The sequence below is a fragment of the Protopterus annectens genome, chromosome 3.part0 (assembly GCF_019279795.1).
Source record: "Protopterus annectens isolate FY-2018-M chromosome 3.part0, PAN1.0, whole genome shotgun sequence".
NCBI lineage: Eukaryota > Metazoa > Chordata > Ceratodontiformes > Protopteridae > Protopterus > Protopterus annectens.
Window position 1 is genome coordinate 1,543,199,359 of NC_056731.1, and position 13,124 is coordinate 1,543,212,482.

The 13,124-nt window shown below is 35.4% G+C and overlaps 1 protein-coding gene across 1 annotated transcript in view; it reads left to right on the top strand.

Annotated features, from left to right (window-relative positions):
- LOC122796834 (cytochrome P450 2J5-like) overlaps nucleotides 1-13,124 on the top strand; it is a 571,510-nt gene that overhangs the window by 389,841 nt on the left and 168,545 nt on the right. The window contains exons 5-7 of the mRNA XM_044065577.1: nucleotides 365-538; nucleotides 1,729-1,867; nucleotides 4,101-4,288. Coding sequence (XP_043921512.1) covers nucleotides 365-538; nucleotides 1,729-1,867; nucleotides 4,101-4,288 — 501 coding nt within the window. The remainder of the gene's footprint in view (nucleotides 1-364; nucleotides 539-1,728; nucleotides 1,868-4,100; nucleotides 4,289-13,124) is intronic.

A 13,124-nucleotide genomic window follows, 5' to 3' on the forward strand; every position in this document is an offset into this window, starting at 1 on the left:
ACTGCAGAAAAAATCTATGGTCCTGTGAAGGTTCGACTGCAGATATCAGGTGTAACGTATTATTTGCAAGTGAAGACTATGCATATTAACTTATCATGGCTGAACCTGGTTTCACTGACTGAGAGCTTGGTTCATGGAGATAAATAGCAATATATCTGTCAAAAAGCACCTTTCCTGCCAATCAGCTAGCCTGAATCTTTTGGCTTCCTTTTTTTACCCCAGTTGAATTATCTAAATATTTTGAGTTTTAACTAGCATTTAAATATAGGAGTGTTTAAACATCATTAGTTTTATGTATTAAATAGTTATTGTTCAATTTCTACCATTGAGAAAATGATAACAAAAATATTATTTTCTTTATAAGCTCTACCGTGCTTTTCCTGTTATCGGACACCTTCCACTACCATGTCAAAGTATTTTCACTACTACATCTGAACTTAAATATTTCCTGATGGAGATTGCGGAAGAGCACAAAAAGACAATGAAACCTGGTGAGCCAAGGGATTGCACTGACTGCTACATAGAAGAAATGAGAAAGGTTTGCTATGGTCTAACATTATTTGTTTCTTAATTGTCAGAATATCCATTTGTAAACTTCCAAAGTAAATTTATCATGATCAACTATCATCTCAGTTTGTTGGATGATTAAGATAAAACAAAATGTAAATGGTGGTTTGAAAAAGTAGGTAATGAGATATAAAATGCAAATAATGCTCAGAAAAAAAGATTCATATCATCTGTACACAGCAAAAAAATGACCTTATTTTGTGAACTGAGTCAGATTTTAAATGTGGTTTTCTTATCATTGACAATTCATGCTGACTTCAGTCTTTGAACAGAAAATACCTTAAAGCTTAATGATAAAATATGTCCCATATTTGCCACATAAAATGCAGGCCCCATGTTCCTAAACATGTGCTGCCTGAGTGGTAATATCAGAAAAGACAAGGATCTTTTGATTCAGGGTCACTTTAAAATTTTAGGTAGCCACGAGGCTGTATGAAAATAGTAAGTGATGAGCAACATTCCTCATTCTAGCCAGTGCACTGGCATAAAGGGGTGACACAGTGTTGATAAACATCTCGGGTGGCTGAGGCACAAGCAGGGAAGGATGAGAAGGACCATTCCAGAAGACAGGACCTTTACCGATTACACTTCTTAAGGAGAGTTGTTGTTTTGTGAGGGGAGATTGGAGAGCATAGGGGAGGGATAGGCTGTCAGGCAAGTCAGGATAGAACCCCCTTACAAATTAAGGATAGACAAGACTGTCCCCCAGAATGCCTTAAGTTCTTCGATGGCCCTGGCATGAAACTTGGCATTAACTGGGGTGGGGGGAGGGGTTAGAGTGTCCATAGAACCAGTAAAGAATGTGGGGCCCTGGGACAGCCGTCAAGTGTGACAGGAAGGGGACAAAACAAAAAATCATTCCAAGGATTGTAAAAGAGTCAATGGAGTAATAAGTTTTGTTGCTAAGGAATAAATAATGTCATCAAATGCCTTCCACGCAAGTTATGCATAAAATGTTAAGTGTATGCAATATATGTTTAAATCAATGAACCATACCTTTTTACTTATTTTTGGTACTGCTGTTTGTCTTGTTATACATTGGCACTAGCATGCAGAATGCAGCTAATGGAGCAGTTTTTGTAAGGAAAGTAAAATGTAAGATGTTATACTTTGCCCTTCTGTAGATCTGATGCATATTTTATTCTTTCTTAATTATCACAGAGACAGAACACAGGTTCCTCCTTAGATGATGAGAGTATGATTTCTGTACTACTTGAGGTCTTCGTAGCTGGATTTGATAGTACAGCAAACACCTTGGAATGGGCATTATTGTATATGACGGCATACCCTGATATTCAAGGTAGGACTGCTATATATTGTTATTTCACAGAGAAAATTATCACTGGTAGATACATAATAAGTTCATCCACTCACACATCCATCATCTCAATAAACTATCCATGTTTCCATACATGCATCCATCCACCCATTTGTCCATCCATCCATGTATCTATCCAGCTTTCATCCATCCATCCATCCATCCATCCATCCATCCATCCATCCATCCATCCATCCTTCCATCTGTCCTCCCACTTGCATATCCTACTACACATCTGTCCAACATTTGTCCATCAATCCTTCAATCCATCCATGCATATATCTTAGTCACACTTCTCTTTATTATATAAGTATAGAAATAAGCAGGGATTTTTATTGATTTGATCAGTGGCTAATTCATCAAAGCTTACTTAGTTGAGACTAGCCATCTATGGGAACTTGAACAGTGTTAATTTTAAAATATTCTGTGAAATATAATAACCTTGCAGTCAGTTATAATATAGATGTGGATGCAGTATGTTTCTCTCCATGCATGAGGGCGTAGTAGAATACAACTCCCATAGGAAGCAATTTTCAGTCAAGTTCGATCTGGTTAAGTAGTTCTGACTGAATGTCCATCAACAAGCTGACCAAGATCAAGTAAACTTTATCCACTGCTTAATGACTGGCCAAGTAGAGCACAAAACATAACATATTTTAAAAGCTACTACACTTAGGTTGCAGCATCAAATAGATGACAGCCCTAAAAACAGAAAAAAAACAGGGTGCTGTTCAATCATTAACTTATTTATTAACTTATTTAATTTAAATTTTCAATTATTCACTATAATCTTCAGTAGAAATATTATTAAAAGCAATTTACTATGTCTTTAAAGGTATATTCATAGGCTTTAATACTCACCCATATATCATGCGTTGGATTCATAACTGGCTGTGAAATTATTCACCAGTGGTAGCAATATCTGAGTCACTATAGGTTCATAAGTAGGTACTAGGCTATTGGCCCTAGAGCCTATATAAGCCTAGCCAAACGGTACCCTGGCTTTTGCCACCCAAGAAAATTATTTTCCTGTGCCCCTGTCAAGTAGAGCCACAGAAGTGATCCCTGGGGTGAATTTCCTATCTCCCATCCAGTCATCAAGATTTTTCTTGAAGAGTGCTAATGAGGATTTTTGTTTGATATATATTATCAAGGCAAAGGAATATTATCCCAGGTATACCCCAAACACTGGTGCTGGGTTCTTCAGTACTTAATCTAGTTTTCTATCTTACTCAGGCCTCTCCTTAAATGGCTTGTTAAACATGCAAATGATGGTGAATTTGAAATAGTTGTTACATCTAAGACTGATACATTTAAATTAATTGAATACATATCAAGCACACGAGGATAGTCAAAATGATTACACTTAAAGTTTAGTCCCTCTAAATATGCATACATTGTTTTGGGAAAAGATTGGTCGACTGTAACATCACTCTAACACACCACTGGAAAAAGTGAAGGTGAACAAGGACTTGGGCATATTGATAGATGGTAAACAAACTTTAAGGAATATGCTAACCATTTTCATTCTTGTGCCATAAAGCATGTAGCACAGCTATTTATGGCAATGACAACAAGAGGCGTGACCCCTCTCAGACATCTTTGGACATCCCACATTCAGCCAAAATAACTCTATTTGGTTTTATAACCTTAGTCAGGTATCTTCCTCTGACTCTATACAATGCAGATTTACTAAATTAATATCATGTTTGAAAAATCTGACACTGACAGATAGACTGGAGAAACTGAATCTATTCAGTATCACATAAGGATTATTGCATGGCAACATGTGCCATGCCTTCAAGGAATGTACATTTTGGCTGTAGCAAGTAATAATACAATAAGCATATACAATCCTCACAGAGAGAAAGAGAGTTGGCAGTTCAGCATACCAGACAGCACCTGGAATTCAGCACAACAAGAAAGGGGTGGTTTTATAACTCAGCCACTGCATAGATAATGGAACAAATAACTACATTTAATTAAGAATGGTAAAAACTTTAACAATTTCAAGGTCAGGTTGGATTTAGTAATGGGGTCAGTAACCTACTATACTGAGTCAGTGGACTGCGATGACACTCAGATCTAAACATTGGTTTGAGAAGTCATGAACTTATGATAGGAAGCATACATGTCAAAAGGAAGTCAGTTTTTGAAAACTGTACATTTTATAGTATAGCTGTGATACATAATGATTTTTATATTTTTATCTTAGAAAATTGCTATAAGGAAATTAAACTGGTGATTGATGAAAAGAAAGAAGTCAATTACGAGGACAGGCACAAGATGCCATATATCCAGGCAGTTACTCATGAAATCCAGCGGTGTGGAAGAGTCTTACCTCTTGCTATTCCTCATGATATGACAAAGGAAACATCATTTCATGGATACACCATTCCAAAGGTAAGATTCTATTTGTTAAAACATTTTTGCTTACATGTTTTGTGATTTTTCAAACGTTTGTTTAGATACTAAATCTATGTATTTTCTTGTACATGCAGTTATAAAGAAATATAGCACTGCTAGTTAAAGCAATGAGCATGAAAGAAATAGTTCCATATATGATGTCCTCAATATTCACTGACTAGTAATAATAATAATAATAATAATATATTTAATATTCACTAATTTTATGAGTAAGTTATTTAGGCAGACAGTGTTGAGGGGTCATCCTTGTATGACACACCCATGTATCTAATAAATACAAATTAAAAAAAATGCATTTTGCATTGAAGTAAAAGCATGAAAAGATTATAATCTTTTCAGGTACACAGGGTAGTAAGTATGAGTAATTTTTATAAGGATGTATAAAGTATGAGCCGATGTGCTATTACTAGCATAGGCAGCCAGTGGTAATTATTGTCTCTTTTATTCTTTTGGTCCTGCCTGCTTGAATCTCCATCCCATTCCCATGCTATTTCAGAAGCAAAATGCAATTTTTGGTGTGAAAATTATGATTTATTTTGAAAAAAGTGCTACTTAATGTTGAGGTGCTGGTATACCTCAAACAGTATAGAAAAGGAATACAGTAGAAAACAACATGCAACAGTAAGGAAAACTGTAGAAATGCAGATATTAGGAAGGGCGCAAGCCCAATATGGTAGAGACACTCAACTGTCATTGAGAGGGAATTGGGACTCTTGGAGATCAGCCAAAAAGTTGACTGAAAGAAACATTAAAATAGTAAAAGAAACCTATTTATATACCCAGAAGATTACCAGAATCTTACTTTGTAGTACTTGGATCTACTTGTTGATGATCCCATATTCATAAAGGAACCAAAGGCAAGCTTCAGACAGTTTTGAGCTTGAAAACAGGAAGAAAACCAATAAGATTGTGTTTTGTTATCCGGGTATTTTACCCAAAAGCAGATGTATGTTACATTTTATCACACAGTAAATAAATGTACATCTAATGTTGAAGTTTTGTCTCATGTATGTGTAATAATTACTGCATCAGAGAACTTCCTCTAATTGTCATTGTTGTGAGTGGGACACATTTTGGAGGAGCACTTACTGTTTCCTTTCCAGGTGTAGAGGTTGACCCGACAAACAGGGAGGCAGATGGGAAAAGAAGGAAAGGAGAAATGAGAAAGCAAATATCAAGACTGGAGAATATGTGCATTATTCTGAGGAAGTGTTTAAAAAAATGGTTCGATGGAGATGAGTCAGCAAATGATGGATGTATAATTGCAGTCATCCAGTCAGGAGGGTTGCAGGATGATTTACTTAAAGAAATTGTGTGGCAGAGTGTGCCAGAAAATGAAGGTGATGTTTCCTGGGGGGGCATTATGGCGACAATACAAAAGGAGGATGCAGAGACAATGCTGAAGAATGGTAGTGAGGTAGAAAAGAAAATGTATTTATTTATTTACATTTGTTTATCGGGTAATGTCCAACTGGGCAAATAGCCCGTTTTCAGCAGAGACCTGGGGAGAAAAGCTCCAGAGAAATAACATAGTTATATAAGCCATAAAATACAATGTATGAATGAGAACCATATGGTTACATATGACACATCATTAACAATCAAGCTTAATAAACAGAACATCATTGCATTAGTGAATTCAGAATAGCATTAAAAAAAAAAAAATATATATATATATATATATATAGATATATATTTTTTTTGCATATGAAGTACAAGAAAAAGAAAAATAGAATGATCAAATGAAAGGTGGTAGTGTCATCGCTAAAGAGGACATGAGGTTATGTGAGAGCAAGAAGAGAGACAGAAGGGTGAGAACAGGTTATTCTGCGGGAGAACAGGAGCACATCCAATGAGTTGATAACTATTGTTTTAGGGCCTGTTTGAAGTTATGAGTATTAGTGATGGATAGAATATGTTGAGGAAGAGAATTCCAGTATTTAGCAATTTTATTACAGTATAAGGAGTATCCATGTGAGTTATGAGTTTCGTTAATGTTAAGCAACACGATTTCAGCTGACCTAAGTGACGTAAAGTTAGTATAAGGTTGAACAATATCAGACAGAGCAGGGCAGTTACAAAGTTTATACATGCCTGTATGGGTGATTAATAGTTGATTTAATGTAAGTATGTTTGGGAGTTCTAACCAGTTCAGGTGATGGAGGGCAATACAATGATGTGATATTTGAAGCTGGTTAGAGGCAAATTTGTCTATCTTGTTATAGCAAGATTAGAGATTATTCATTTCTGTTTTGCGAGAGCTGGTAAATATTTGAAAATAGTAAAGTAGTGAAAATAAGAGGTGGGTTCTTGCTCTTGCAAGTTCTGAGATGGTTGGTAAGATTGGGTCTGGCCCTATAGAGAGTACCAAGTTTTACATGGACTTTTTTAATTGTCAGTGCTATATGACTGTCAAATCTCAATGTGTTGTCAATAGTGACCCCAAGACGTTTTGTTTGTTTGACAGTTCTATTTTAGTGCCATTGAAAGAAAAGATAGAGAGAGGTGGATGATTATTTAGTATGGAAGTATTTGAAAAGACCATAAGCTTAGTTTTGTTGGAGTTTAGTATAATGTGATGGAGTGCTAAGTAGTTTTCAATATTACTGAGGGCAATATGAGTTTTTATTTTCAGTTCATCGATAATGGGAGCAGAGCAGATGAGGGTGGTATCATCCACATATTGTATGATTTTGGCAGAGTTAGCAGTGGATCTTTGGTCATTAGTAAAATAGTGAAAAGTAGTGGTCCAAGGATTGATCCTTGTGGTACTCCTACAGAGATGGTAAGCTGGGGGAAGAGTTTATTATCCTACAAGCTGCCCTGTTTATGATTAGAGAGGTAGCTATGGAACTAGTTTAGAGTTTCAGGATAGAAATTGTAGGAGGCCATTTTGTTTGGTAGGATTTGATGAGATACAGTGTCAAAGGCTTTTGACATGTTGAGGAAAGTAGCAGAGACAAGTTGGTTATTGTTTTTGAGGTGATTAATAGAATTGGTAAAACTTATTAGGGCTGTATTACTACTGTGTTTGGGTCGAAAGCCATGTTGTTTAGCAGATAAAAGATTATTCTTCAGGAAGTAGTCTCATATTTGTTTGTGTATACACTTTTTTTAGGATTGTGGCTTAAGGTGAGAGAATGGCTGTAGATCTGTAGCTGGATATATCTGTTGAGGTTCCTCTTTTATGAAGGGATATGGCATAGGATATTTTCCAAAGGAGAGGTACATACTATTCAGAGATGGAATGGTTGATTAGAATAGATATAGGGTAAGCATGGTTGATTAGAATAGATATAAGGTAAGAAATTGATGTGGCAGCTAGTTTTAGAATGTCTCAAGGTAGCTGATCAGTGGCAAGAGAACAAGGTTTTACCTTAGGTAGTAGGGTTTGTATGTAAGTAGTTTGGATAGGTTCAAACTTGAAAAAGGTGGAGGTTTGGATAGTATGCATGGGTAAGGAAAGAGGAGAATTTGTAGTTTTGTTTAGTAGTAAGGTTATTGAGGTAATGAAATGGGAATTGAATTGAGTGACTATACTGTCCATAGTAATGGCATTTTTTGGTACTGGGGTAGTGGGTTTTCCAGGATTAAGAAGGAGGTTAATTGAGTGCCAGAATTTTTGGGGAATTTTTTGGTATTTTAGTTGACAAGATTGAAAGTATTTTTTTTTGTCTTGTTTAATCTGCTTCTTGGTTTGATTTCAGAGTTGTTGTTAGGTGGTGAGATTAACATTACTTCTGTTAGTAAGAAACAGAGACCACCTTTGCTTAAGTAGTAGAATTGTTTCTTTTGCTAACCAGGGGAGTTTTTGGTTTTGGTATGAATTTTTCTGAGTGGGGCAAGCTTATTTAGTATTTGCAGGAAAGCATTATTAAAATACTGCACTACAAGGTCCAATTGTGAAGTATTTAGAGGTACTCAGTTATGTTGTTTAAAAATGTATTGAAGATGGTTTGGGAAAATTGTTTTTTGTTTGGAATATAGTGGAATGTAATATTACTAGAGTTATTTGGATTTTTTCTTATTAGATATGCTGGAAAGTGATCACTTAAAGTGTCAGGAAAACAGCCAGCTTCATAGCTAATATTAGATTTGTTTGTCAGAATCCAGTCAAGGGTGGATTGTCTATTTATATGTTTGTCTATGCATGTAGGGTGTTGAATGTTTTGATGGAAGTTATATAAGTTTATAAACTTTGTTGGGGAAGTAGAGGAGCAGGTAAGCCAATCAAGATTAAAGTCACTGAGTATTATTGTTTCCTGGCTGAAGTTAGAGGAGGCCCAGTCAAGGAAATATTCAGTATTATAGACGTTATTTACAGGGGGGAGGTATATAGCTATTATGTCATCAGTTTATTTATATCAAGCCTTGTAGCTAAAATTTCCACATTAGGGAGATTGGGTGGGGTGGAGCTGAGTTGAACCAAATTAAGGTTGTCTTTGAAAATGATGGCAATACCCCTACCACATTTAGATAATCTATCTACTCTGATGATACTGTGCCCATTAGGAAGTAGTTCTTCTAATTTTATATGTGGCTTAAGCCAGGCTTCAATAATAATGGCTATGTCTGAGGAGTAAAGGGCAATGGCAGCATGACATTCATTAACTTTATTAAGGAGGCTTCTAAGGTTGAAGTTTATGATGTGGAGGTCAGAATTACATTTTTAGAGGTAGATAAGAGGTGGGGGAAAATAGAATTTGTGGTTAGTGCAGGGTGGATTAGAGAAAGTAGTGTGAACAGGGCCTGGGATAGGATGGATGTCAGCTTAGAGTTTAATATGGGTAAGGGAGTGCAGGATAGGTAATTTTAGTTTTAAAAAAGTGTATTATTTATGTAAAGGCCATTAGCAGGGCTATGTGTGTAAAAATATCTAAGAGAAAAGAGTAGTGTTGGAGAGATGACAAAAAGATGAGGAGAGATGTGAACAGGGACTTTATAGTGACAATGGTCTGAGATAATGGTTAAAGTAGGAGAGGGGTAGTTTGTGAAAAGGTGGGTTTGATTTGAGGTAAAATACAGGGTAAGGGATAACAGAGTTAGTATAAGAGTGAGAGAGATGGTATATTTTACTGAGTGCATGGTGTTAGTAAATATTATAGAAGGGGTTAAGGGTGGTAGTTGAGTTGTGTGATAAAACGTTGGTTAACCTACTTTAATAAAGGTATTTGGAAGGGCATATAAAAGAAGAGGATTGGAAGACCAAAGGTGTAGTATTATAGTCAGTGTGATGGGACAAGAGACTGATAAGAAATAGGTTAAGCTGAAAAGTTAACAATGGAGATAAGAGGATAAAAGATATAGATTTGAAAAAGGAAACAGTATATTATGGTAGGAGGGAGAAAGTTAGTCTATGGGCCTATGAATCTGCTTTGATTACAGAGATAAAGGTGATAGGTGAGAGGAATGTTAAGCAGCAGATATATAATTGGATGAGAAAAAGGATAGGGTGCTACATGGGTGAGGTCATAGAGGGCTGTGGTTCGGTTAACTATAAGTTGCAGGAGCCTGGGGTGGCTGGAAATGGGGGTATTGTAGAGTACTGGAGTGTGCCCAAGCAAAGTGAGGGCAAATGGAGCAGGGCTACACCCAGGTCAGAGTGGGCCTACACCCAGGTCAGAAAGTGCTAAACACCAAAGAAGTCAATCAGTCAGTTGTGTAGAGAGCATAAAAAATGTGTACAAGAAGGGTAATGAGAAAAATCTCTATACCTATAAGGCTAAGCAGAAAATCAGAAGTTGGATGCTAACCTCCACAGCTACAGGCAAGAAAAACTATACTGGAAAGTAAAATACTATACAGCAATGTTGGTCTAGAGAACAAAGATACAGAGTGGAGAACTAAGCACAAATATAGAGAGGGAATGAGGGAAGTAAAAAAGCAGGGTCTGGGGCAAGGGAATGAGAAAAAAGCTGGGTATGAGTAAATTACAGGCAAAAGATTCAATATGGAGTGAGAAGAGGAAACATTTTGGCTACTGGCTTCCTCTGTCATATATGACAAATCCACCTAAGGAGTTTAACCAGGTTTTTCACTGGTTCCAGTTGTGGTTTGGAGTTGGTGTATTGTTATTTGGTTTAGAATGACCTATTAAGAAAGGTACCCTAGTAATTACCTATGAACTTATGAAACTATTAATTTAAGGAAAAGGGAAAATGCTTTCTTAAATGTGAATAGTATTAAGAATATAGAAAGAAGAATAGGAATTTTGGTGTGGTGCTGTACATGTTATGTAGATTTAATTATATTAGAAGACATATGATTTTTAACAATTTAGGAAAGACTACAAACAGAAAAACTATGTGGAGGAAAGATAATCTGGAAGATAGGAAAGAGAGATGTCCTGGAACAGCTAAATTCTGTTGATGTATAGTAAAGATAGATGTAACTTTAGCAAAACTGTGACAATTAACTATTGTAGATTTAAAATGGAAAGAACAAGTATATAGAATTATAACATTATATGGTTATGCTACTTGTAAAGAAAGGGAGAGCTTATTTCATCAAATTTTAGACTATGCAGTGATAAATATGAATATTATAAAAACAGGAGACTTTAACTGTGATTTAAGAAGCAAGCATAAAAAATGAAAGGAAACGATATAAGAAAAATGTTAGAGGTTATAAGATGTGGCAAGTTAAAATTTGGGACAAAAATTCATGGACTTACAAAAAGGGTATGTATAGAACCAAGCTATACTATTTTATAGGTATCAGAAGGTTTCGTTATAGGAGAAGAGGAGGTAGTTGAAAGAGGATTTTCTGACCATCTTGAAGTCGGGCTAGAGATAAAAGAAAACAAGAGCTATATAAAAATAGGTAAAGGAATAAAAAGGATAAATGAGAAATCATGGAAAGAAAAAGGAAACAGATTAGCAATGCAGTTGTGGAAAGATCATATTACTATGAGAACATTTTATAAAAATTGATATGAATGTTGAATGATATTTAAGAAAAAATATATAAAAAAAAAGATTTTTACAGTGACAATATGATGTGAGAAAAGTAAGGGATGCATTGGAAGATTTAGCAGATAATGGTAGAAAGTACATTGACAAAGAAAAAGAATTATATGAAAGAAATCAAGAAAAGATACAAAAATGTTATATAAGCAGAGATATTTTTACAAAGAAAAGAGAAGAAGTACTGAGTTAGTTAAGCAGATTAGTAAAATAAGATGGTAGTATAATGAGAGGAATAAAAAAAAATGCAAAAGGAGAAATAGAAAGGATTATGGCCATGTGGTGGTTTAAGATAAGGCTACTGTCTACATGTGTACCCAGATATGTGACCACTAGGTCGACTCTTAAAGTTATATTATCAAAATGGTAATTAGCTGGGATGGTTGACTTCCCAGAGGGTGCACTTATGCATTTTTAGCACTGAGTTTAAGACCATAGCTTTGTCACCATTTGTTAGTTAGAGATAGACTTTCTTGAAGAATTTTAGTGTCTGCAGGAGAGTTGATGATAACTTCCAGTATGCAATTATCTGCAAACTTAGTCAGCCATAAACCTTCAGCATTTTGAGAGGTTAGTCTTGGAATACTTCCTAACGGGTTTTGGTTTTGCTGGATCCCCAGACTTAAACTTACATCAAGGAGTACTGCCTTATGGTCAGATCTGATGAGAAAATATATTACATTGGGTTAGGAATATTTGCCCCTCCATGTTCATGAGTACAAGGTCACAGATGTTTGTACCCCTGAAAGGAGAATGGACCAACTGTTCCTGGATGCTGGTATAGATTATATGGAATGTTTTTAGCAACAATATTAAGTAAAATCAGATGGTGGTTACGGAAAAAGGAGTGGAGGTCTAACAAGGATGAAAATTTAGCATGATTGTGTAAACAGATTCATACATACAGATATATATATATATATATATATATATATATATATATATAAAATTTAAAGAAACGCCTTGTGTTGTAGTTGTGTCTTTAAATGAGTTTAACCTTTGACATTGTTCCAGTTGTGAGGCATAACGGATGTTACAGTAGTGTCAGAAATCTTCAGCATATGGTAAATTGTTTTTACATGGATCGTAACTTTGTAACTGAAATCTCACTACATTACCCTTGCTGTCACTGTAGTATACTTGGAGTTGGTATATATAATTTGTAGGGGGTGTAGGGGGCACAGACCCTCACATGGGGGAGGGGGTGCAGGTGGGGTTTGTCCTCCTGCAGAAATGTTAGGAAATGTGTGTCTTTTGTTTTTATTTTTTCCGTATGTGTATTCTCAGTGGTTTGTAGTTCAGGAAAGTGTGTGTTCTGTAAGCTGGTTTCATTTACCTGATGTTCGGTTAAATGTAATTTTGCTAAGAAAAATTAGACCCATATACATAACTTATATATATATATATATATATATATATATATATATATATATATATATATATATATCTAGATAGACAGATAGATATATTGATACAGATTAGATATAGATATCTGTACACGTAAATATTTGTAAATATGTAAATATTTTGTAAATACAAAAAAAGGTATGCTCTAATGTTTGGCACTGTAAACTGTTGAAGGCATATTCTAATGCCAAAATTTCTCCATGGGGGCTGCGTGTTTACGTAGAACCTGGGATGGGGGCAGATGATACAGCATTTATGCAAAAATGGTGCAAGATATGACAAACCACATCAAATATGTTTATTTTACTGTTGATTATTATGACTGCAGTTACCATTGTTACTGGCCAAACTTAATGAGTGTTATGAGCATATGAAGAAGTTTAGTACTCAACAAGGTTATGCAGAGAAACATGCTATATATTTAAAAGAGACTGACAAAT